Below are 27,738 nucleotides of genomic sequence, written 5' to 3' on the forward strand. Positions count from 1 at the left end.
TAGTAATACTTTTTTCAAAATTGCATTTATAATAATAAAAACCATTAAAGTGAAGAAGGAGCTGTCACCATTTAAATATATAATTTAAAAGTCAATTTTATTTTCTCATTTGTTAAAAAAATGAAGACTCAAGTTTAAAAACATAGTTTATTTTCTCATTCAGGCTTTGTAGTTTATTGTTACAAAATAGCGGACAAAATTTGGTTCTTTATATTAATAGAGAATACGTAAGACATATCGAAATATATATATAGCACTTAAGTTATAAACACACAGCAAATTCAGCATCACTTAAACAGCAACCATATTTTCACATGATCAGGATTGCATAAGGAGATAAACATTATTTTTAGCCTAAATATATAAATAGTCTTTGATGCTTTATGTCAATTAGTATTTATAAAAGCTAGTCTAAAAACTAACACCACCTACAAAAGTGATGAGCTTTAGGATACAACCTTGCCATCATGCCATAATAAAGACTTAAAATTATAGGAAGCCAGAGGGAACTAATCACTTCAGTGCAATTGCAGCAGGTAGAACTACCTAGTTATGATTTTAAGATGGACACTATAGGAATCCAGAAGGGATGTTTTTGAATCTTCAGTTGTTGGATTCTTTAAGGTCCAAACATATCTTAATTTTGGTTAGAGTTATGCCCCCAAATCACCTAACTGTGATAGAGGGAAGTTGCATAGGGACTTTCTTCATCTCTGAAAGAAAATAAACACAGCATAAATCAGTGTTTAGAACTGTATTCAGAAACCTAAAACATAAACTTATTATACAATATCCACTTGCCAAAGAAAGAATATATCAATTTAGAATATTGTGCATGCCTAGAAAATTGTATGAAATGCCAATACTTAAGACATACCTTACTATCTCCATTTTATTCGTATCTCAGTTATTAGAATAAATAATATCATTCATGTATTTATATTTGTCTATATTACATTTAAATATATTTTAAATCTATACTAAATTATATTCATATTTATATTTATGTTTTCTATATTTCACCTCTTTCTCAAAAGGATTTAAGGTACCAACAACAAAGGGCATATATATAATAAGATGAAAAAAAAAGAAATAAAAAAATCAGGACTAAGGAAAGGAGAAGGAAACCAATGTATTAATTATAAGAAATATTATAGGAGTTGAACCCAGGTATCAATTTTAGTTGCAAGCTTCCCAGTAACCAGGGCAAAAAAGGAAACAGTAGATTGTACTTTTTTGAAATCAAATCATAAAGAAAACAGGAAACCAATTCCTATAGGAGAGAGAAAGGTTTGTCCTAACATCAAATTTAAAAAACAAAGAAAAAAGCTTGCATGAGATCTTACATAGGAAATACTCAGTAACAAATAACAGACAATGTCTTTGACAAGTTTTATAAAGATCAATATTTTACGAGTATTTTCTATGACACTGCTTCTCTTGAATGTGTCAATGAGAGAGACGCTTTTACTTTGCTGCTATCCAGAATTGCTAGCTGGACAGTGATGCTATTAAAGAAAAGAAGTAAACTTTTTATAGTAAATAACAGATAATAACGCTGCAACAGATAAAGCCTTGTGCAGCAGGCAGCAGCTCTGTTTGGAGTTTACATACTAAAAATGCCTTTCTAGAACTAAAATGCAGTTTTTAAAGAAAAAAAAAAAAACAGGAAAGGCAAGAAAGAAAAGAAGAGAGAGAGAAAAGAAAGATTTGGCCCAGCAAGGACATCTTAATAGTGATTTATTTCGACTTTGACATTTGTACCAGGGTATTCTTACCTGCTCTCTTCTTTTAGCTTCTTGGCTGCCTGTGTTGATAACTTAATCTGCAAGTCAAGTCTCTGCAGGAAATCTCTGGCTGATACTTCCTCAGGCTGCACAGGCTGAACATCAGATTCTTGAGGACTGGGAGGAGGGAGGTCTTCCCCGGCCACCACTGGCTCCTCTTCCTGAGAAAAACTGTTATCAACAATTTCATTTTCTGGAGAATCAATGGAGTTAAGTCCATTAAACAACAAAGGCTTCTCTGATATAACTGGGATGTTCAAAGTTTTCTTCAGAAATATACAGTCATTGGTAAACAGTTTATTGGCCCTTTTAATCTGCTCCATCTAAAACATAAAAAAGGAAACACAGAGTTACATATAACCAAGTCAACGAGTAAGGTTTATTACATAACAACTACCAATATTCATAAGCAAAATGTACACAATGCTTTCTTGGGATATGAGACTCTTCATTCAGGTTCGGTAACCTTCCCAGATATCTCCAGTTATTTCAAGAGATGTTGGAAAATTGTTTCCCGATTTTATAAAAGGACGAATTTTTCCCCACTATACTATTTCTACTACAAGGCAGCTTTTAATATCAGTGGACTTAAATCTCGGAAGTTTAAAAATGTAAAATATTTAGCACTTAATAAATTCCATTCTTGTTTTAACATTTCTATTATCTGATTTTTTAAAAACTTACCATGGCTGCCGTTTTACTTATGGAGTGCTTCCCATGTCTCCAGAACTGTGCTTAGTAAATACAGTTACTGTATGAACATGAGCTTGTTCCTTATCTCATTGATCCTTTCTCCTCATGTGTAAGACAGGAACCATCTACTTTTCGCAGGGTTATTGCAAGGATTAAATGAGAGCTTATATACCCACTCACATCGAGGAGATATATATATGAGATCACAGATATATATATGAGATATATATGTATATATCAAATATATATTTGATATGTATATATCAAAAAGATATATGAGATATATATATGAGAGAATAGATACAAATATATGTACATTCTATACATATATTCCCATATATATCTATATGGAAAGAGAGAGAGAAAGTAGTGATTAGAGTATCTGGCAGTGGATGGTACTTACTACTCTCCATTTTCCAATGAAGAAATCAAAACACAAAAGAGATGGTAGATTTGACCAGGTACATATGGCTCCTTAAACGTTTAAACTGGGATTTTTGTCTGACTCCAAAGTCCATACAACATCTGGATTAAAGTGCACAACTAATGAAACCACATTATGGGGAGCCTTTAATGCCAAATGAATTCTGAGTAAAAACAAAAAAATATATATTTCTACTTCAAAAAACCTGCAAAACCAACAGTCAACTAAGTGGACCCTGTTCGTCCTGCTTTGTTATAAGTTGATTCCATGCAAATCACACGTGTAAAGCTTTCTTTTTTCTTCTAAAGGTACTCCATTAAAGGAATGAGATTTTTTAAAAGGATGGTCTTCTGTGTTCTAGTTTCTAGTTTAAGGAGAAAGAGAACATAAACATGGGCGGGTGCCTTTTAGAGACAAAATTAACAACTAAAAATCCAAAGTATATCTGGTCTAGTTCAGGTTTGAGAGGGTTAATAACTTGGACACTCTGCCCATAGCAGCTTCAGGTATATGCTATTTCACCTTTAGGGCCCCTAGATCTTGCCCCCAAGCATCCAACTGCTCCATCTCTCTTAGTGCATAGGCTTCCAATGACACTAAGCCCTCCCTTGGCTCCAGAGTGAACATATGACTCATTCCTGCCCTGTGGAGCATCACAGGCTTTCGTGATAGATCACAGGCCCATGACAGAATCATTCAGACATGCAAAGAGACTTCTGCAGGGCGGTAGAGTGGAGAGTTCTCTACTGTTTTCTGCCAGAGGGAGATAGGCTGGAGATGCTGGCAGTCATCCTGGTACCTTGTGGAATCTGATACTGCAGCCACCTTAGAAGTGAGCATTTGGACTTCTGGATCACAGCCTGAAGACAGAACGTGCTCACTTCCAAGAGCCACTAAACTCCACTTGGAGTTTGTTTTTTGTTTAGGCCAATTTGAGTTAGGTTGTCTGTCACTTGTAGCTGAAAGAGCTCTTGCTGATACAGTGCCCTTTGAAATGCTTATCAGAAGGGGACTACGATTGCTGATAGTCATTGCTTCCTGGGAATAATGATGGAAGACAGAAACAGATGGGAACACCAGGATCCAAACTGCTGAGCAGAGCTAGGAACTGCAAGAGTACACTATGAATTCTTTCAGGGCAAGAACTGGTTATTGCTATAGCCTTCCTGGTCTGACAAAGATCTCATATGCACTAAGTGCTCAGGATGGATAGATGGAAGGATGGACAGATGGATGGATGGATGGCTGGATGGATGACTTAACACAGGTCAAAGGAGTGGGCACGGAAAATGAAGTAATCAGAAATGGGTGGTAAGTTGTCTGTTGGGCTGCTTATTCTCCTTTCAAACCCACTCTTCCCTCCCAATCCATTCCCCACTCTTCTTGGGCTTGTTCTAAACCCTAGGAGGTTGACTTTCTAAGAACTGCATTACCCAGGCCCCCTTGTCCTTGGAATTCCAGTTGGTTTTCCAATAGCAGCAGAACGACCTTACCATAACCAGTGGCTGCATTCCTCTCTGGTGAGAGTTCCTATCAGGAGTCCCAGATCCAAGGCTCCAGATCTTGCCAGTGTTCCCTTGGCCCTTCAGGCCGAGGGGTAATGTCTCCCTACTATTGCTAGTCTCTGGGTGCTTCACCTTCCCTTGTTGGTTCCCTCAACCATGCTCACACTCAGTGAATGTCCCTTCATTAAACTCTCTTCGGCCACATCCTCTGAGAGTGTTATCTGTATTCTGCTGGGATGCTGACAGATACATCTATCATATGGAGCACAATGGGCCATCAAGGCCAAGCAAGAGGCCTACAGAGGACTAGACAAGGTGACTGAGTCAGAGGCTGCGTGCAGTCAGGGAGTCCATAGGCAGTGAAGGGCAAGGCTCCCCTGGCTTCTGTACATACTGCTGCACAAGTGACTCACTATAACTGGTCCACAAGCTTCCTGAAGTCAGGGGCTTTACCATCTTCATCTCAATGTCATTAGTAAGCATTTAAGATGTATGTGGACCTTTATGGTCTAGACTCTAAGATGACACATGAGATGCCAGAGTCAAGGACACTAGGGCTATCCAGACACAGTTAGCATCAAGGTGGGAACCAATCTAAGGACAGGGGCAGATTTGAGTCTTGAGTTTGATACAGGATAGTACTCAGAAGCAAGGTTTCAGGGGCCATACTTTCTGGGTTCACATCCTGGCTTTCCCATTTTCTAACCATTCCCTGTCTGTTTACTTATCAGTAAAGTAAGGATAGTAATAGTTCCTTCCTCTCCATATATCATTGTGAATATTAAATGAATTAATTCATGTAAAGTATTTAGAACGACATATGGGCTGAGTGCAGAGGCTCATGCCTGTAATCCCAGCACTTTGGGAGGCCAAGGTCAGGAGTTTGAGACCAGCCTGACCAACACAGCAAAACCTCATCTCTACTTAAAAAAAAAAAAAAAAAAAAATACAAAAATCAGCCGGGCATGGTGGTGCATGCCTGTAATTCCAGCTACTTGGGAGCCTGAGGCATGAGAATCACTTGAACCCGGGAGGCAGACGTTGCACTGAGCCGAGATCACACCATTGTACTCCAGGAGTACACACACACACACACGGCACACAAGAAGTACTCAAAAGTGTCAGCAATTATTATCATTAAATTTAATTAAAAGTAAGAAAGCATCAGGTAAGGGCAGATTCTAACATGTAATCAGCAAATGAGAAGGAAGAAGGTAGAAATTTTCTCCCACAAAATATTGTTTCTCAGCCAAGCACGGTGACTCACTACTGTAATCCCAGCACTTTGGGAGGCCAAGGCAGGTGGATCACCTGAGGTCAGGAGTTCAAGACCAGCCTAGCCAACATGGTGAAACCCCATCTTTACTAAAAATACAAAAATTAGCTGGCATAATGGCAGATGCCTGTAATCCCAGCTACTAGCGAGGCTGAGGCAGAAGAATCGCTTGAACCTGGGAGGCGGAGGTTGCAGTAAGCCAAGATTGTGCCATTGTACTCCCTGGGTGATAGAGTGAGACTTTGTCTCAAAAAAAAATGGTTTCTCCCCCAAAGTAAGACTATATAGGGAAAATTTCACATAGATAAGCCCAGATGAATACCATAATATATTGTCACTGCTTTGAGGTGTCACAAAAGGCTTTGAATAGGTTTTTCAAAAGGTAATGAAAATCTTAACCTGTTCTTTACAAGCTATGGCTTAGGCCAAATGTGTAGGCTCTAAACTCTGTCACCCATGAAGAAATATGAAATCAGACATGCAAAGAGCCAGGAATAAAAGCATTCCATCTAGAAAAAGGAGCAGCAAATGCCCCAGAGCAGGAAAAAAATCACGTGGCTAAAGTGTAGGGAGTAATAAGCAAACTTCCAACCAGGCAAGGGCTTGGGTGCCAAGCTAAGGAATTTGGAATTTATTTTAAACATGATGAGAAGCCACTGGACGGTGAAGGCAGGGAGTGGCATGATCTGATCATAGTTAAAGATCACTTCAGCACCTGGATGCAGAAAATGAATTAGCAGCTGGGTGTAGAAAACGAATTAGCAGCTGGGTGCAGAAAATGGATTAGCAAGAAAGAGGCACCTGCCATAGTACAGACAACAAACTGAAAAATCCAAAATGGTGAAATGATGTTTTCTTTTGCTTTGATATGTTTTTAATTTATTTTATCTTTATTGTTTTTGAGATGGAGTCTCACTCTGTCGCCCAGGCTGGAGTGCAGTGGCACGATCTCGGCCCACTGCAACTTCTTCCTCCCAGATGAAAGTTATTCTCCTGCCTCCGCCTCCTGAGTAGCTGGGATTACAGGTGCATGCCACCATGCCTGGCTAATTTTTTGTATTTTTAGTAGAGATAGGCTTTCGCCATGTTAGCCAGGATGGTCTTGATCTCCTGACCTCATGATCCACTTGCCTCGATTTCCCAAAGTGTTGGGATTACAGGCATGAGCCACCGCACCCGGCCTGCTTTGGTATCTTTTATACTTCTGTCTGAACATAGATGGGTCTGCTGTTCTGGCAATTTCACTTCACATAAAGCTAAGAAAAGTCATCATCCAATCCAAGGAAGAGTTGGAAAACTCTATAGCTTTCCTACCTACCCTCTGTTCAACATTTCCTAAGATCCAATTAATGCTGAGACTAGAAAGTGTGTCCTTTCAAACTGATGTAGGACTATCCTCTGTTTCTTAGGGATGGATGAATGGGAGTGGGGAGGTACATCAATCAATGCTTTCATTTCAAAAGTCTCCCTTAATCTAGATTGAATAGTATGACTCAATGAAGTATAAATTTACTGTGTAGTCACTAAGAAACAGATTATAGAATAAGGAAAGTAATAGCCAAAGGGTGGTCACAAGTTCAATCATGGTGAAATTAGGTAGAACAAATGCCATCAATAACTTAAAACAACATACTGAAAATGACTCCCCAGCCAGGCGTTGGTGTAATCCCAACACTTTCGGAGGCCAAGGCAAATGGATTGCTTGAGCCCAGGAGTTTGAGACCAGTCTGGGTAACACAATGAAACTCCATCGCTACCAAAAAGTATCCCCCAAAACATTTAGCTGGGTGTGATGGTGCACCCCTATAGTTCCAGCTACTCGGAGGCTGAGGCAGGAGAATCGCTTGAGCCTGGGAGGTCAAGACTGTAGTTAGCCAAGATCTTGTCACTGCGCTCCAGGCCAGGTGACAGAGCAAGATCCTGTCTCAAAAAAAAATTTTTTTAAATAAAATAAAATACAATGATTCCCCTGTGAAGGAAATTCACAAAGCATCCTTCCAGAAGATACCTTAAGAGCAGGCTGCTGAGTAAGGTCAAGAACTCCTCCCATCTTAGACCAGCATCATCAGTCCACCTACCTAATAGTGAATGCAATTCTCAAAACTTCTTTTTCCTTCCTCTCCATTCCTTAAAAGATATAAGCTCATCCAAAAATGTTTCAGGATACATAACAACATGTACATAGCACTGTGTGGCTTACAGAATGTTCCCACATACGCACACAGCTCTCGTGTGATTATTGGTTTACAGAAAACAGACTTGAATATTAAATCATTCTCCCAAGATTCACCCCCACATCTGTCTCCTGTTACGTTCTAAGTGTTGATGGCAATGAGACCAGACCCCTCCATTGCTATGTGTTCATGAGAAAAAGGCTTTTTTTTTTCCCTCCCCACACTGTCAGAAAAGTACATGAGATTCTATTTGTGGCAAAGGTCCAAAAAAGGCAAATCTACAGATTAGAAAGCATATTGGTGGTAGTCTAAGACTGAAGAAGGAAACAAGGAGTGAGAGGAATGGATGGGCATGGGGATCTTTTCAGGGTGATGAAACGTTCTAACATTGAATTCCAATAATGGCCTTACAACTCTGTAAATTTAAAGTCATTGAATCGTACACTTAAGATGGGTGAATTTTGTGGTGTACAACCTCAATAAAGGTGTTTAAAAAAACAATGAGAATCTACAAAAACCCCGAACGACTAAAGGCTACTTTGCCATACCTCTCACTTTTGGTGGCACTATTTATAGTTATCTTCTCTTTAACTAGCAAGGGTCAGCAATCTCCATCAGCAGCAGGGGTTAAAGTTATGAACACTAAAGATTTACATGCACCTAGGTTTCTAAATCACAACGTTTATTCTCTCTAAAAATGACAAACATTTCACCTTTTCTCAGCAAGGTAACTTTTGTTAGGGGAAACGTTAAGCAACAACTTGGCTTAGCAGCTAATTGGCAGATGAAGAGAGAATCCTGGGAATAAAACTGGCTAGGAAGTAACTGAGGGTACTGCAGGGTGAGGTGGCCTCTGGAGAGGGAAAAAGACAGGCAAGCTGCCTGGAGGAAGCAAAGAGAAAAAAGAAAGAGTGTATGCAAATAATAGGTCCTCCTGGCCACCTCCTTTCCACTTTCAGTTTCTATATGGTTCTCTGGAGGTTTCTCCAGGGTTTCTGCACAAAAATTTACGGTGGCAGCCTGGAGTTGGTCAATTTCCTCCAGAGGCTTGACTTTAACTGGGAGGAGCCAGGATCACTGAAAAAGCAATAGCTAAATCAAGAATACAGAGTTAGGGGAGGAGTCTTAACGTCTCAGCGGAGATAAACACACCCAGGGGAATGCCAGTCCAAGCAAGGTTACATCTGAGGTTTGAACTATATTTAACAGTTACTCAACCCACCCCAAATAGTTTCAGTTTCCCAGACCCACTTCTTCAAATGCCTCTTCCTCTGGCAGAGCTGCTCAAGCCTAAACTTACATGTCACTCAATGTAAAGACCCACTGCTGCTGGAGGGGAGGAGACAAACACTGAGCACCAGCAAGGGCAGCAGTCTTTTATAGATTTGAGAATGAGCCTCAAACCAAATCTTGCTGTTCAAGTCTTCAGCAGGCCGTACCTCTTCACTCAGCCCTTGCCCTGGGCCCTGACTTCCAGTGTCTGTTGGGCTCCATGGCTGGCTATTTCAAACCAGTCAAGCTTTCCTGTGGATGAAGAGTCCACATGTATGTGGAGAACTCACAACATGCCAGGCTCCAGGCTAGCCACGGAAGATACAAACATCAATCAAACAAATTCCCTGGCTTCTCAAGTAGCTAGAAGCTACTAGAAAGCAGTAGCTGAAAAACTCACCATGAATAAAAAGAAAACAACATGAATTATCTTCCAGCCCCAGCATCTAGCCCAAGGTCTCAAACCAACCAGGTTCAGTAGAAGTTGGTTACGAAAATAATGAATGCCAGTTTTTAGTGGCTATCAATGACTAAAAAAGTGATGTTAGGAAAGAGTCATAATGATCATTCCTAAGTCACTAGCAAAAGAACTTGGGTCCATCAGGTGTCACAAATCATCCGGACCCCAGCCACGTCTCACCACCTCCTTCCTTCTCTACTGCTTTGGTCCATGCTGCTATCCTCTCCCACCTGCATTATTACAAATGCCATCATCTTATCTGGTTTCCTGGCTTGGTACTAGCTTCCCTACAAACTATTTTTAAAGCAGCAGCCAGAGTAATCCTTTTAATGCACAAGTCAGATTATGTCACTCTTCTGCTCAAACCCCTTAAATGTATCCCAACTCAGAGAAAAAGACAAAGTCCTTACAATGGTCTTCAAGGTCCAAAGTGATCTAGTCCAACTATACCCCATTGCATTCTAAGCACCAGCCACAGTACTCCTGGAAGGTGCCAATTATGTTCTCACCTCAAGGCCTTTGCACCACTGGTTATTCCTTCTGCCTGGAATGTTCCTCACCAGATATCTGCACAGCTCCCTCCCTCACCTCCTTCTCAGCAAGGCCTTCCCTGGCCACACCATTTTAAATTCCAGCCATCTCCACGAGCCCTCCCCAACTCCTTCTCCTGCTTGATTTTTTTTTTCATTATGCTTATCAATATCTGACATAAGAGATGTTTTATTTTTCTACTTACTCTCTCCACTAACTAAAATGTAAGCTCTATGAGGACATGGATTTTTATTTACTCACTAATGTATCCACCAGAAAGGTAGCTCTGAGGGAAAGAAAAAAATTTGGATGAATGATAAATACTGTTAGGAAAATATAGCAAGGAAGTTGGGGAGGAGTGCTGGGGGACTGGGAAGAAAGGCTACAATTTGACATAGAGTGTGCAGAAAAGGCCTTAAGAATGAGATATTTAAGCAAAGACTTGATGGCCTTGAGGGAACAAATCACCCAGCCAGAATCAGCTCCATCATTCGCCCAGGGCCAGTGAAAAAAATGAAAATGTGAGGCCCTTGTTGGCCAACTATTAAAAATTTCAAGAGATGACAGTAGAGCATTAAACCAAGTGTGAGGCCCTTCTAAGCATGGGGTCTTGTGCGACTGTGCAGGTCACATGCCCATGAAGCTGGTCCTGCATCCAGCTATTAGAGAAAGACACATGCAACGGCAAGTGCAAGAACCCTAAGGTGGAACAGTACTTTGGGAACAAGCAAAGCAGCCATGCTTGCTAAAAATACCGACTCTGGCCAGGCGTGGTGCCTCACGCTTATAAGCCCAACACTTTGGGAGGCCAAGGTGGGTGGGTCATGAGGTCAGGAGTTGAAGACCAGCCTGGCCAACACAGTGAAACCCTATCTCTACTAAAAATACAAAAATTAGCCGGGCATGGGGGTGTGTGCCTAAAGTCCCAGCTACTTGCAAGACTGAGGCAGAATAGCTTGAACCCGGGAGGCGGAGGTTGCAGTGAGCCAAGATCGCACCACTGCACTCCAGTCAGGGTGACAAAGTAAGACTCTGTCTCAAAAACAAAAACAAACAAACAAACAAATAAAACAGAGACTCCTAGACTCCTTTTCTGGATATTCCAATCCCATAGATCCAATGTCAGCTAGGATCCTTTATTTTTAGTTTGCCCCAGGGTATTCCTGTCCTGTCTAGGCAAATTTGAGGAACATGGATCTATTCTCACATCCTGAGATGTGCCCCGCTGCCAGTCCTTCAGCACCACCTCAGAAAATGGCTCTCAGTTTGTTTCCCTTGTAATCCAGGGCTGGCAACCAGGTCTCCATCATCACCCCCTTGTCAGAGTCTCTGTTCTGGGAACTTCCTTGTACCTAGAGTACGACTGGCTCTTAATCAGTCTTCCACCAAAGGACTGAAGTCCTGCCTGGACACCCAGCTGGGTGGCTGAGGCTGCCATGGAGAGATAGGCTTCCCTGAGAGTTTCTGCTCATCTATGCAAGATTGCCAGATATGGTATGTTCAGGTCAATTGTTTGCTGGACTGACTTAATTTCTAGGTGCACTGCCTTGGGTCTCTAAGCCCCCAATATCTCATTTTCGACCTTTTAAAACAATCATTTAAATATGTTGTAGATGAGCTTGCCAGTCAACGCTAGAAACCTAATTTGCTCAACTTCTTTCTGTTGAGTCAGGAGAAGAAAAATATTTTTCTGCCTTTACAGCTTCCACCTTAAAATCTCACAGTGAGTAAACCTAATTAATATTTGCAGATATTAGGCCAGCACAGTGGCTCACACCTGTAGGCCCAACACTTTGGGAGGCGGAGGTGGGTGGATTGCTTGAGTCCAGGAGTTCGAGACCAGACTGGGCAACATAATGAGACCCCATCTCTACAAAAAATACAAAAATTAGCTGGGCATGTGACTTGGGCCTGTAGTCCCAGCTACTCAGGAGGTTGAGGTGGGAAGATCACTTGTGCAGTGGCAGTCGAGGCTGCAGTGAGCCATGTTAGCACCACTGCACTCCAGCCTGGGCAACAGAGTGAGACCCTGTCTCAAAAAAAAAAAAAAATCTGAAGATATTAAAACAAAAATATCACTTCACTGTTACGGTAAGTATTATCACTTTCACTGATTCTATATTACCAGTGAAGGAGTCTCTAAAAATTTTTATCAACTATAAGCCAGTGCCCAAAGTAATGAGAAATACATGTAACAAACCAGTGGTCTTCAACCAGCGGTAAGTTTGCCTTCAAGAGAACATTTGGCAATGCCTGAATAGGGGTCAGGGAGTGCTACTGGCATCTAGTGGGTAGAGACCAGAGTTGCTGCTAAATATTCTACATTGCACAGGACAACCCCGTACAACAGTTAACTGGTCTATAACATCAACAGTGCTGAGGTTGGGAAACCCTGTAATGAACTATGTGTCACTATCAATTATAGTTCTTGATTCATTACACTTGTGTTTAACATCTTAAAATCAAAAGTCTTGGCTGGGCGCGGTGCCTCACGCCTGTAATCCCAGCACTTTGAAAGGCTGAGACGGGTGGATCACGAGGTCAGGAGATCGAGACCATCCTGGCTAACCCAGTGAAACCTCATCTCTACTAAAAAATACAAAAATTAGCCGGGCGAGATGGCGGGCGCCTGTAGTTCCAGCTACTCGGGAGGCTGAGGCAGGAGAATGGCGGGAACCCGGGAGGTGGAGCTTGCAGTGAGCTGAGATCGGGCCACTGCACTCCAGCCTGGGCGACAGAGCGAGACTCCGTCTCAAAAAACAAACAAACAAACAAAAAGTCTTTATAAAAGCAATGAAAAATCTGATTTACACTTTAATTTTAAAAAGGAGTAATGAGGTTATGAGTAACAGGATCTATATTAGACATAACAGGGATTAGAAAGCATTTGATCAAAGGTGGAGAACTGCAGTGAACAGATGTATAGTAGTTATCTATAATCACCTCAAGTGAAACCACAGAGAGCTGTGGGTCATAGAGAGATTGCATGGGAAGAGAGTATGGGAAAAAAAACATTCTTCTGCATATCACAGATTCCTAGGTGCAGTCACTAGCCTAGTAAGGCAAGATGCCGGAAAACCAGACAGAAAAGACTGTCCTTCATCAGTAGCCAGGATGCTGAGAGAGCTCCTGATAAGACTAGGATAAAAATAAAAATGGTTTTCAAAAGTAATATCTAGAGAAGAGCAAATGCTTTATCACTGTTAATTCAAGCTGGTCTCAATGAATGATCATACTTGGAAAATATCCCTACCTCTCATCCATCTTCTCATCTGTAAAAAGATTAATTACACCTACCTCCTAGGCTTATTGTGAAAGTTAAATTAGACAAAGATGAAACAAGACAAATGCAATGCCTGCCACACAGGAGGCATTCAGCAGAGGGTAGCCACTGGTATTTCCCAACTTCACTTTCCTCTGGCTCTGACCCAAACCAGGCCCCATTAATGCACATGGAGAATTGTAGTTCTATGTTCACATTTATAGAACTCCCAAGACGGCAGAATGGGCATGATAAAGTCAATACATGACTGCACAGCAAGGTCCCTCTCAAAATATTTCAAAGAGAGAAGGACCTGATAGGTAAACACATACCAGCTTAAATATGCAAAATACATTCTCCTTCATACTGATTCTCCTTCATTCGGTAAATGGCCAGAAAGAGTTTCACTTTAAGAGAAAGATATAGATAAGATCCTCTTTCTTCCCACTGCAGTCTAAGGTACTTCGAGAAAGAACACTGAAAACTGATACAAAGCCCAAATGTAAAAAGGCCATCACATAGCTCACAGTTAATTATAAGTAATTTTAATGAAACAATTTGTTCCCTCAGGTTTCCATGTTCTTCCCAGAGGTGTAATGCAATACACCCAAGACACACACACTTATAAATTTGTAATAAACGCAGCCCTCCAGCTCACCTACACCACAGTTCTTGGCTGCTGCTTAGCGACAGGTGTCACATTCGCGGTTGCCAGTGAGCCCAGAGGGTGTAATTTCACTTCTACATAAAGAAGCATAATCGATAGCACCAGAACCACCCAGTAGGAAAACTGCACCATTCCTGACTCATCACGGAGCTTGTTTTCACAGACAACAAAATTCACCTCAGTTGGGCTTTGCGTAAATATAGAGTGGAGTGATGGGGACTGCAAATCGGGTGAAAGTGGTTCCCGGGGATGCCAAAGCCCTAGTACTCTTCGGCCTCCCTCACGCGACAGATTTAGTCTGAGCCTGGGCGGGGCCCCGGGAACTGGATGCAGCTACCTAGGGAGGGAGCCCTGGCGACCCGCCCCACCCGCTGCAGGACCAGCTTTGGCGACCACTGCGGTGGCCAGCAGCGCGCGCTGAGCGAGCCCTGGGAGCCGAGTCGCCCGAAGACGCACGGCCGTCCCTGCGACTCCCTATCCCCCAAACCCCCACCCGCAGTCCCACCCCCACCCGCACCCCGAGCCGCACCGCCTCCCGCGCGGGAGCTGCCAGCCCGGGCCGCGGCGGCGCGCCCTGCTCACCGTGACACCGTACTTGAGCGCGATGCCCTGCAGCGTATCGCCCGCGCGGACCCGGTGCTCCACATGGCGCTCGATGACGCCGGCGCCCAGCGGAGCCCGCACGCTGGCGGTGCTGCCGTACGAGCGGGTCTTGGTGCGGGCCAGGCTCAGCGACAGCTCGGCCTCCTCGGACTCGGAGCCGGAGCGTGAGCGCGGCGGCGGCGAGGGGGCCGAGGGCCGCGGCGCGCGGGGGCCGCCTTCCCGCAGGGATAGTGCGGGCGAGGAATCCGCCATGGGTCCTGCCGAGGCCGCCGGGTCGGGGAGCTTGCCAAGGGGGTGGCGCCTCCTCCTCCTCCTCCTCCGTGGCCGCCGCCTCTTCCTCCTCACAGGGGCTGCAGCCTGCCGTTCCGCGGGGGCGGCGGGCGGGAAGCCGAGGCGGGGAGCCGCAGGCCGGGCATGGCGGCCGCGTCCTCCTCAGCGTCCTGCCTGCCGGGGCGTCCGCGGCACACGCACCCGCAAGGGGAAGAGCGAAAGCAGCTCCCGCTGCGGCCTGCCGGTACCGGGAAGACCCTGCGGAGCGAGGGAGCGGGGGCGCGCTGAAGCCCGTGGCCGTGGGGGCTAAGGGAGGCCCATCTGCAGGTGTCCTAGGCCCCAGGTGGACCCCTGCTCCATGCTGATAGAGCCCCGACAGAACCCTGCCCTGGCCACGGCCAAAAAAAAAAAAAAAAAAAAACGTTGCTCTGCCTCCTTTATTTATTCCCCAGCAGGAACCAGCTCAGACCTTCAAGCTCTGCCAATGCCAAGGGTACTTCCCTCCCCCTACCCCGGTGACCTCAAAGTCCACGTCACAGAAAAACTTAAGATCATCGAACACACACAGACAGCTTCTCCAGGTCCATCTTAATAGCCGCAGAGCTCAGTCCTTTCAACATTGCACTAGGAGGGATAGTACTTCTAAGGCCTAATGGGTGGCCTCAAAATAACCCCCTAGTTGTTCGGGTTTCACACTTTGTATACTAATGCCAATTTAAGTCCTGGCTGCCTCAAAAGCCTGGCCACATACAATTCATTCTTCTGGCTCAGTAGTTGGAATTTACTATCTGCGTTCATCTTCTTTTCGTCAGTTTATTCTTTGACACCCTGAAATCGCAACTACCTGCCCCGTATTGCTATTAATATTATAACCACCAAAGACCTCTTATCTGTACTCTTCATCTGAACACCGTCTACTTCTGAACACCCTTTCAACACACTGTATTATACACAGAGTGGGTACACATTACTAGCATCTAGTGCCTGGTTTCTGTTGTATTTTGGACAGCTCTCCAAGAAGAGGTACCTTGTAGGAAGGTCCGGAGCCAGGAGGTTTGATTCGTTGGCTGAAGTTTTGGTATGTTGCTGTGCTGGACAGAGGCAAAGCTAATACTGCTCAGGAGACAAAGGATGGGAGAGGAGCAAGCTTCCACATCACCATCCCACTCAAAACTCCTACAATGGCTCTCTGGGGACAACAGCATTACTAAAAACCTACATTGGCATTCAAGCTATTATTTCTGTTTTTATTATTCGTGGTCTGACCATACGCCATCTATAACTCATTCTGTATACTCCACATATTCCTGCCAAACAGAGCCTCTGAAACTGGCCTCCTTGTTCCTACTTTCATACCTTGCATGTTATTCCCTCCAATAGTAACACTCTTCCAGTACCATCTACTACATTTTTTTAAATCTTTAAGTTCTGTCTCAAATGATACATCCTCCATAAGATTTTTCCTAATTCTTCCCAATGGTCCCTTTTTCCCACCTACCCAACTGTTATTGTTTCTTCTTTGAACTCCAAGAGGTTTGTATTAATACTTCTGGTTTAGTATTTAACTCTCTGTGTTTTGTGTTTGTACTTGCATGTACATGCATGAGCTTGTCTTATCTCCTCCAACAGATACATGCTCCTGGGAGGCATAACTGGGTCTTACTCATCTTTTTAGCTCCAGCAGTGCCTAGCTCAGTGGAAATAATAATAATAATAATAATTACAAGTGGTTGAATTGAAGTGTAGTAAAAAGATCCTGAATGCTAGTTTGGATTATTTTAGCATAAGTCTGCCACGCATGAACTTTTCGGTGGTATCTCGTGTGTCCATTTCAGGACCCAAGAGAGAGGCTGAATCTGTCTCAATATATAGACAAGATCTGGTAATGTTTCAAGAAAGAAGTATCTTCCTTCAAAGAGTTTACAATCTAGGAATGAGATAGCATATAATGTTTTCCACTAAGAAAAAGTTTACTGCATGACTGAAAGTTTTTATCTGAAGATTAAAGAACTGAGCCAGGCGCAGTGGCCCATTCCAGCACTTCGGGAGTCTAAGGAAAGAGGATCACTTGAGCCCAGGAGTTCAAGACCAGCTTAGGCAACATAGTGAGCTCCATCTCTACAAAAAATACAAAACTTAATCGGGCATGTGGCATACTCCTGTAGTTCCAGCTACCTGAGAAACTGAGATGGGAGGATCGTTTGAGCCCAGAATGCGATCTCTGCACTAAGCAGATATCACGCCACTGCACTCCAGCCTCGGCAACACAGCGAGACTCTGGGGTTTTTTGTTTTGGTTTGGCTTTGGGGTTTTCTTTGTTTGTTTGTTTGTTTTGAGACAGAGTCTTGCTCTGTTGCCTAGGTTGGAGTGCAGTGGTGTGATCTCAGTTGACTGCAACCTCCACCTCCCAGGTTCAAACAATTGTCCTGCCTCAGCCTCCTGAATAGCTGGGACTACAGGTGTGCGCCACTATGCCTGGCTAATTTTTTGTATTTTTAGTAGGGATGGGTTTTCATCATGTTGGCCAGGCTTCTCTCAAACTTCTAACTTCAAGTGATCTATCAGCCTCGGCCTTCCAAAGTGCTGGGATTACAGGCCTAAGCCACCATGCCTGGCCCTGTTTTGTTTGTTTGTTTGTTTTGTTTTGTTTTAAAGAACTGGGTTACATGAGGCGTTATTAGATGTTCATTGTTTTCCTTCTTAAACCGGAACTTCAAAATTGTTTTAATATGTATCTACCTACAACATAGAAGTTCATCACAATTAATGATGAAACATTAAAAGCATTTCCTTTGAAGGGAAGGGTAAGAAAAGGAAGCCTATTACTGCCTCTATTTAACATTGTTTTGAAGGTCTTTGCCAATGCAATTTTAAAAAGAAGAAAGGAAAATGAAGATTGAAAAGAAATAAACAAACTGTTGTTTGCAGATAGTAGCCAATACTAAAATGTTTACAGGCAACACAGATAATGACTACATTAGAACTGCTCAAACAAGAGTTCACCAAAGTTACAAGATACAAGATCAATATACAAACATCAATTGCATGACTCAATCAGAAAATATAAGTGTGAAAAAAATGACATTCTAGATACCATCAAAAATACCTAGGAATAAATTTAACAAAAGAAAATTGTTCCTAGTGGAGTAGGAGCAAAAAAAAATGTTAAGGTAATAAATAAATAAAAAGATAAAAAATAAAAGAAAGAAAAATGTGCCTTGTATGGAAAATATAAAACTTTTTTGAAGTACATAAAAGAAATATAAATAAAAGCAGAGATATACCATGTTTGTGAATGGGAAATGCAAAATAATGAAAATATCATTTTCTTTACAAACTAATGTTAAATTCGTTAAAATTCCAAACAAAATTTCTATAGGATTCTTCAAAGGGCATGACAGAGTTATCCTGAAATTCACATGAAAGATAAAGCACTAACAAGAGCCAACACATTCCTGAAGAAGAATTAGGAAAGAGGGTTACCGTCATAGCCATCAAGACTTAAAAACTATGAGAACTAAAGCAATGTGGGACTGGTACTGAGACAGAAAAACATAACAAAGGGACAATGAAGTAAGCCAGTAAACAGATTCAAATACATTGGAGAACTTAATCTATAACAGACATAAAGTTACGTATTCAATAAATGTTGCTGGAACAATTAGTTTTCTGTGAGAGAAGATGAAATTGGATCCCTGCCTTATACTATACATCAAAATCAATTATAGATTGATTAAAGACAGAACTGGGAAAAGCAAACTTTAATGCTTTTGCAACAATATTTTTATAACCTTGGGATAGCAAAAGATTTTTTAAACAAGATACCAAAATCATATAATTCACACATCACATAATTCATCCATTTAAAGTGTATAATTCAATGCTTTTCTGCATATTTATACTACATTACTAATTTCTTGAATTGTCACAAATGTACCTAACACAAAATTCACCATTTTAACTATTTTTAAGCATACAGTTCAGTAACATTAAATATATTCATGACCCGGATGGTGGCTCTTGCCTGTTATTCCAGCACTTTGGAAGGCGAAGGCAGGTGGATTGCTTAAGGCCAGGAGTTCAAGACCAGCCTGGCCAACACTGCGAAAGCCCATTTCTACTAAAACTACAAAAATTAGCCAGGTGTGGTGGCAGGTGCCTGTAATCCCAACCACTTGAGAGGCTGAGGCACAAGAATTGCTTGAACTTGGGAGGTGGAGGTTGCAGTGACCCGAGATCACAACACTGCACTCCAGGCTGGGTGACAGAGGGAGACTCTATCTCAAAGAAATAATAATTAAATATATACACACACACACACACACACACACATATATATATATTCACAATGTTATGCAACTATCACCATTTCCAAAAGTTTGTCATCACTCCAAAAAGAATTTTTTTTTTTTTTGAGACAGAGTCTCACTCTCTCACCCTGGCTGGAGTGCAATGGTGCAATCTCCACTCACTGCAACCTCCACTTCCCAGGTTCAAGCGATTTTCATGCCTCAGCCTCTCAAGTAGCTGGGATTACAGGTGTGCACCACCACACCTAGCTAAAATTTGTATTTTTAGTAGAGATGGGGTGTCGCCATGTTGGCCAGACTGGACTTGAACTCCCGACCTCAGGTCATCTACCCACCTCAGCCTCCCAAAGTGCTGGGATTCAAAAAGAAATTTTTAACCATTGAGCAATAACCACATTCCAGCCTTCCTCAGTCCCTGGTCACCTCTAATCTACTTTCGGTCTTATTAATTTGACTCTTGTAGATAGTTCATAAGTGGAAGCATACAATATTCTTCCTTTTGTGTCTGCCTTATTTTACTTAACATAATATTTTCAAGGTTCATCCATGTTGTAACATGTATCATGTTGAGTTTTGGGGAGCTCTTTGTATATTTTGAATATAAGTCCTTTAGCAGATACGTAGTTTTTAAATAATTGTTTCCCAGTCTGTGGCTTGCCTTTTAAATCTTTTAACAGGGTCTTTCTCAGAGCAGGAGTTTTTAACTTCAATAAAGGCCAACTTAATCACTGGGTGCAGTGGCTCATGCCTGTAATCCCAGCACTTTAAGAGGTTGAGGCAGGAGAATCCCTTGAGGTCAGGTGTTTGAGACCAGCCTGGCCAAAACAGTCATACTTTTTGGTCTCTACAAAAAAAAACAGACTTAGCCAGTTGTGGTGGCACATGCCTGTAGTCTCAACTACTCACAAGGCAGAGATGGGAAGAATGCTTGTGACCAGGAGTTCGAGGCTGCAATGAGCCATGATCACCCCACTGCACTCCAGCCTGGGGGACACAGTGAGACTCTGACTCAAAAATACATAAATACATACACACATACATACATGTTTCTAACTTGAGAACTTCTATTTTGTCTTTCATGGAACATACTTTTGGTGTTGCTTATAAAAGTACAACCTAGATATTCTATGTTATTTTCTAGAAGTTTTATAGTTTTGTATTTTACATTTACTTCTGTGATCAATGCATTTCCCCCTCCTTTTTTTGAGATGGGGTCTCACTTTATTGCCCAGTCTGGTCTCAAATTCCTGGGGTCAAACCATCTTCCCACCTCAGTCTTTTGAGTAGCTGGGAGTACAAGCAAGCACCACTGCACCCAGCAGGCTAATTCATCTTGAGTTAATTTTTGTGAACAGTATAAGGTCTGTGTTTAGATTCATTGTTTTACATGTGGATGTCTAGTTATTTCAGCAACATTTGCTGAAAAGACTATTTTTTCTCTATTAAGTTGCTTTTGCTCCTTTGTCAAGAATCAGTTAACTATATTTGTGTGCGTCTATTTCTGGACATTCTATACTGTTCCATTGATCTAACTGTCTATTGCTTCACGAATACTACAGTGTCTTTATGACTGTAGCTTTATAGTAAGTCTTAAAGTTGGGTAAGTCCTCTGAATTTGTTCTTCTTCAGTATTGCATTGGCATTTCTAAGCCTTTTACCTTTCCATACAAACTTTGGAATCAATTTTCCAATATCCACAAAATAACTTGTGATTTTGACTGGGATTGCATTGAATCAATAGATCAAATTGTGAAGAATTGAGCCTTCCTATCTGTGAACATGGAATACCTCTCCATTTATTCATATCTTCTTTTATTTCTTTCAACAGTTTTGTTGTTTTCCTCACATAGATATTGTATGTATACCTAAGTATTTATTTGTTTCTCTCTGTTTCTTTTTTTCTTTTTTGGTGCTAATGTAAGAGACATTGTGCTTTTAATTTCAAATTCCAATTACAGGAAAGCAGTTGTTTTTTCTATAATAATCTTGTATCCTACAATCTTGTTATAATCAGTCATTTGTTCCAGAGTTTGGATTTTTTGTTTTGGGAGGGTTTTGGGGCTTTTTGGACAATTCTTTGGGATTTTGTACATAGATAATCATGTTATCTATGAACAAAGACAGTTTTATTTCTTCCTTCTCAATCCGTAGATCCCTTTTCCCCCTTATTGTCTTACTGCATCTGCTAGGACTTCCAATACAATGTTGAATAGAGGGTGGCAGAGGATACCCTTACCTTGTTTCCAATCTTGGGGGAAAAGCATCTAGCGTCTCACCATTAAATATAATGTTGGCTGTAGAGGTTTTCATAGATGTTCTTTATCAAATTGAGGAAGTACCCCTCTGTTCTCAGTTTGCTGAGGACTTTTTAGCATGAACAGATGGTGAATTATGTCAAAAGTTTTTTCTGCATCTATTGATATAATCATATGACATTTTTCCTCTTTAGCCTGTTGATGTAATAGATTATATTAATTAATTTTTGAATGTTGAACCAGCCTTGTTTACCTGGAATGCACCACTACGCTTGGCTAATTTAGTATTTTTTGGAAGCTAATTTAGTATTTTTTTTTTTTTTTTTTTTTTTTTTTTTAGTGGAGACAGGGTTTCACCATGTTGGCTAGGCTGGTCACGAACACCTGACCTCAAGTGATCTGCCTGCCTTGGCTTCTCAAAGGGTTGGGATTACAGGCATAAGCCACTGCACCTGGACTAAGGTGTTTTTTTTTAAATTTTTGGATGTGATAACAGTATCATGATTATTTTTTTGAAGAGTCCTTACTTTTTGGAGCAATAAACTGATTATTTACAGAAGAAAAAATATCAGGAATTTACTTTTTTTTTTTTTTTTTTTTTTTTGAGACGGAGTCTCGCTCTGTCACCCAGGCTGGAGTGCAGTGGCCAGATCTCAGCTCACTGCAAGCTCCGCCTCCCGGGTTTACGCCATTCTCCTGCCTCAGCCTCCGGAGTAGCTGGGACTACAGGCGCCCGCCACCTCGCCCGGCTAGTTTTTTGTATTTTTAGTAGAGACGGGGTTTCACCGTGTTAGCCAGGATGGTCTCGATCTCCTGACCTCGTGATCCGCCCGTCTCGGCCTCCCACAGTGCTGGGATTACAGGCTTGAGCCACCGCGCCCGGCCAGGAATTTACTTTAAAAATTATCCAGTGTGGGAGATGGGGTAGAGTGGCGGGGTGGGGTATAGATGAAATGATTTGCCGTGAGTTGATAATGGTTGAAGCTGAGTGATGGAACTTTATTAAACCATTCTCTCTCTTTCTCTGTCTCTCTAAATACAGTTTTGTTAAGACATATTTCACATATCATAAATTCACCTTTTAAAAATGCACAGTTCAATGGTTTTTAGTATATTCACAGAGTTGTGTAACTATCACCCAATCTATTATAACTTTAGAACGTTTTCAAAACTCCAGAAGAAACCTCAAACATGTTAGTACTCACTCCTCATTCCCCCTACACACCCAGACCCTGGCAATCACAAATTTATTTTTTGTCTTCTCTAGATTTGCTTATTCTGGACATGTCACGTAAATGGAATCATACAACATGTTGTATTTTATGACTGGCTTCTTTCCCTAATTATAATATTTTTAGGATTCATTCATGTTGTAATACATATTAGTACTTTATTCTTTTTTATGGCCAAATAAATTCATTGTATGGATAGACCACATTTTGTTCACCTGTTCATCAGTTAATGGACATTTAGACTGCTTCCACATTTTGGCTGTTATGAATAATGTTGTTATGCACACTCATATACAATTTTTTGTACAGATATGTTTTTATTTCTCTTGGGTATATATCTAGGAGTGCAATTGCTGTGTCATATGGTAACTTTATATGAAGCATTTTGAGGGACCACCAAACTGTTTTCCAAAGTAGCTGCACCATTTTACATTCTAACCAGCAATGGGTGAAAATTCCAATTTCTCCACATCTTGTTATGTCTTTGGTTTTGGTACTAAGGTAATACTGGCACTATAAAATGAGTTAGAAAGTGTTCTTCTATGTTTTGGAAGTGTTTGCAAAAGATTAATATTTACTAAAAAAAAAAAAAATACGAAAATTAGCCAGGCGTGGTGGCACACGCCTGTAGTCCCAGCTACTGGGGAGGCTGAGACATGAGAACTGCTTGAACCCAGGAGGCAGAGGTTGCAGTGAGCTGAAATCAGGCCACTGCACTCCAGCCTGGGCAACAGAGTAAGACTCTGTCTCAAAACAACAACAACAACAAAAACTGTAATCCCGGCACTTTGGGAGGCCAAGGCATGTGGATCACCTGAGGTCAGGAGTTTGAGACCAGCCTGACCAACATGGAGAAACCCCATCTCTACTAAAAATACTAAATTAGCCAGGCGTGGTGGTACATGACTGTAATCCCAGCTACTTGGTAGGCAGAGGCAGGAGAATCACTTGAACCCGGGAGGTGGAGGTTGAGGTGAGCCAAGATCGCGCCATCGCACTCCAGCCTGGGCAACAGGAGCAAAACTCTGTCTCAAAATAATAATAATAATTTTTAAAAACAGACTTTAATATAATCAAATATTCTGTGTTCACACTTTCCCCAATTGTCTCATTAATGTGAAATTTTAACAGCTGTTTTTTCAAATTAAGATCACACAGTACATTTTGCTATTTGTCTCTTGAATTTCTGTGTGTCTATAAGCTTTCTCTCCTTTTATTTTTCTTGCAATTTATTTATTGAAGAAACAGTTGTTTGTCATGTAGAGCTTCCTATATTTTGGATTTTGCTGATTGCATCACTGTGGTATCATTTAACATGATCATGATTACACAGTAATTAGCTTTTAGATGTTTGCTGTCAATCATACTACACATACGATTTAATTCATAATTCATCAACATAGTTGCTGCTCCTTTTAGTCCTTACAATCCACCATATCCTTTGAAGCATCCTTGACACAAATTATCTCATTTAGTCTTTCTAATAACCGTATGTGGTAAGTATTATTATCCTCAATTTAAGAGATGAAGAAGCCAGGTGCAGTGGCTCACGCCTGTAATCCCAGCACTTTGGGAGGCCAAGGCAGGTGGATCACAAAGTCAGGAGATCGAGACCATCCTGGCCAACATGGTGAAACCCTGTCTCTACTAAAATACAAAGAATTAGCCGGGTGTGGGGGCAGCGCCTGTAGTCCCAGTTACTCAGGAGGCTGAGGCAGGGGAATCACTTGAACCCAGGAGGCGGAGGTTACAGTGAGCCGAGATCACACCACTGCACTCCAGCCTGGTGACAGAGCAAGACTCTGTCTCAAAAAAAAAAAAAAAAAAAAGAAGAAGAAGAAAATGAGGCTTAAGAGAGGTTACAGAAACTTGGCCGTAGTCAATCTGCCAGTAAATATCTGGGTTCAACCTCTCTGATGTTAAAACCCATGCTGTTATCTGTTATATGATAGTATTCCATCACATTGCCTGTGGTTTGTGGTGGTGGTTTTTAGTCAACTCTAGGAAGCAGTCTTTCAGTCCATCCAAAGAATGTACTTTCACATTTCATCTTTAACACTTAGGATGCTTTCAACTTCAAGTAACAGAAAACTCCATCTCAAATTGACTCAACAATAAGGTTGTTTATTATCTCATATAACAAGAAATCCCAAAGAAGGGCAGCACTGGGGCTGGTTGATGACTGACTCAACAACAACATGGCAGACCCAGATTAACTGTATCTCTTTACAATGGCCAGAACTGGGTCACATGTCCACTACTAAACTTTTAGAGGCCAGTTAAGAGGATCCTATTCCTCTTGTCTATGATAGATTTGAGAGTGTACCTCTCAGAGGCTAATAGAGTCACCTTTCCTAATGTGTAAACACCCACATAGGCTTCTATAAAGAAGAAGAAGAGGGTGGACTGAACGTTGAATAGACAACCAACAGTATCTACTACCTGTTCCTAATGAGGTATGCTGCATATTCCACTGTGAATAATTAAAATACTTCATTATAACTGCCACGTTGAACTTTTTTACTTTCTGTCATGTGACAATTACAGTCAATACATCAGCTTCTTCATTCACAGGAAGAAATGGTTACACAAGATGATACGTAAAGTCCCTTCCAGCTCCAGGAGTTCTGTTTCAATTTTACATTTTCATCTTCCAAAAAGCAAGTAGAAAAGTTACACCTACAAGATATGGTCCAGAAATGATAATGGGTTTCAACTGATAAGTCACTGGCATATTGACATCCTTTCTCCCTTAAAATAGGACATAAGCATCAGATGTAAAGAGCTAAACAGACTGGAACTGGTAATATCTTTCCATTAAGTTTTAACTGTTAGGTTAAATGTTCTACTTCCCTCACTCATCCATGAACACCTTCCAGTTTCCAACACTCATCATACAGACAGAGACTGATCAGAAGTTCCTTTTCACAACTCACTTTATTTTGGTGTCAATATCCTCCTGGAGCATGGCTCTAGGGCTGTAGGATAGCTCTTGTATCTCTGCTTCAACTGCCAAATATGACTTTAACTTAAATCATTCACCTGTCTGCTTCCTTTCATGGCTGGTTTCTGCAGGAATAATCTATTCGTTTTATCACATGCAGCCATTTTCCTTGTGAGGAACCACAGGAAACCAAAGAGAAATACCGTACACTACTGAGCACCTTTGCTACTCTTTCTTCCAATATGAATGAAATTGCTTTATTATTTTCAGCTTATGCCTACTATCAGCTTTCTCTGGGAAAACTGCTGGTTCGATCCGTAAGCAGCCCTGTTCTTATTTAACAGAAGGCTATGACTGTAACAAATGTACACCATAAAAAAGTCAAAGGCATCCTGTTGGTTACACAGGACATTTGGAATAACAAATGTACAGGAAAACTTGGGAACATGACTTAAAGTAATTTGGTCACACCCCCATTTCATTTAACTCTTTCTGGCTCAGATTTATCATTCTGACAGGAGGCCCAGGGCATAGTCCATTACCACAATTGTTTGTAGAAACGACACTGGTCTCTCAGTCAGCAGCTACTGCGTGCCAGTGTTCATCATGCTAGTTTCCAGAGTTTTAGAGAATTAACTTCACTTTCTGGTTCAATCCATCTGCTGGGGAAGGTATGGCCCTACTTTGAAATGTGCAAAGGGGAGACAGTGCTGGGGGTGCCCACAGGGGAAGGAGAGAAGACAGGTTTACTGACCACCTCTATAACCTTGAATAAGTCACGTCACCTCTCTCTGCCTCTTATTAACTATCACTGGGGAAAAATACCCTCACTCTGCCTGTCTCACAAGAGTTCTCATAAAAATAAAATAAGAACACGAATAGGAAAGTATTTTCATAAATGCAAAGCAGTGTTATCATTTTCAGATATGGAATTTCCTCTGCAGCACTTTTTTTTTGGCCACACGATTACTGCACACCTCGTGCCAGACAGACTATAAAGCTGTTTCACCTCTTTTCACATTTTGCCTAAAATTTCCTACAGAGATTACAACAGCCATGCTGCATCCATCCCTTTGGTTCATTTTCCTCCACCACATCTCTGAATGCAAATCCCACCATCATGTGAAACACTGCATAGTAGCAACTTGCAAAACTCAACCAACCTTAAACCGTCAAGACAAGTTCCATAGGCAAAGGTTACGCTCAAAATATGCTGCAAAAGTTCAAGAAGGAGAGAGAGACCACATCTAATTAGAAAAGGCCTCTGGAAGGTAAATCTAGATGCCATATATTTTCATAATGTTGGTCTTTGTCCTTTGTCATCCCACTCCACTGTCATGCTTCAGAAACTTGACTTTATTTTCTCTATCTTTGGAGCTCTCAAGAATCTGACAGAGAGAATATCTTAGGGTTTATTCAGGGATGAAGTGAACTGGCTCAACGACTAACAAACCCAGTGGATTTTAACATTTACCCAGCCCAACGAGGTCCAACTATCTTTAGGTTAGCACGACGTATAGCACTTTCCCGGCCCAAGAACTCCCTTGGAACCCCCAAGGAAGGAACTTTCACTGAGTATGCACTAAGTGCCAGACCCTAAGTGCTATGGGTCGCTTAATCCTCACGACACTTTTTCAAGCTTTAAGCCGGTTTTACAGATGAGGACGCGAAGGCTCAGACAGGCTACGTCGTCCGGTCTCACCTCAGTGAAGCCACCACTGCGCGTGGGCTCTCCAGCCCCTCACGCCATCACCCTAGAGCCTTGCTAACCTCCACCTTGCTCACCTCTCTGCCTCCCTAGGCTGCCCAACTACTCTCTCCTCCCACGCCTCTGCCCAGCCAGAAAACCCTGGGGCGGGCGGAGTCTGTACCTGAGCCCGCTCTCAACGCGGCTTCCGTGTCAGGATGCTCGCTTACAAGAATGCTCCTCACAAGCTTGAAAGCCGTTGCCACCCACGCTCTCCGGAGCCCCGAGCGTCTCCAAAGAGCCTGCCCAGGCTTCCCCCCGACCCAGGTGCTTCCTCCCCTGCAGAGCTGTGGCGGGGTTCAGACCCCGATTCCGGGAGGGGACAC

The 27,738-nt window shown here is 41.9% G+C and overlaps 1 protein-coding gene across 2 annotated transcripts; it reads right to left on the bottom strand.

Annotated features, from left to right (window-relative positions):
* Positions 1 to 80: 80 nt before the first annotated feature.
* LYSMD2 (LysM domain containing 2) lies at positions 81 to 27,717 on the bottom strand. 2 transcript variants are annotated; one of them, XM_008016596.3, is made up of 3 exons: positions 27,537 to 27,717; positions 1,779 to 2,110; positions 81 to 713 (listed from the first exon to the last, which is right to left on the bottom strand). In XM_008016596.3, exons 2-3 carry the CDS (start codon positions 2,108 to 2,110, stop codon positions 671 to 673), a joined length of 375 nt encoding a protein of 124 aa, XP_008014787.1. In that variant the 5' UTR covers positions 27,537 to 27,717; the 3' UTR covers positions 81 to 670. The 2 variants fall into 2 exon arrangements, with proteins under 2 accessions (XP_008014787.1, XP_008014786.1); XM_008016595.3 differs by lacking the exon at positions 27,537 to 27,717 and adding an exon at positions 14,634 to 15,085.
* Between the last annotated feature and the right edge of the window lie 21 nt (positions 27,718 to 27,738).

This window comes from Chlorocebus sabaeus, chromosome 26 (genome assembly GCF_047675955.1).
Source record: "Chlorocebus sabaeus isolate Y175 chromosome 26, mChlSab1.0.hap1, whole genome shotgun sequence".
Classification (NCBI taxonomy): Eukaryota; Metazoa; Chordata; class Mammalia; order Primates; family Cercopithecidae; genus Chlorocebus; species Chlorocebus sabaeus.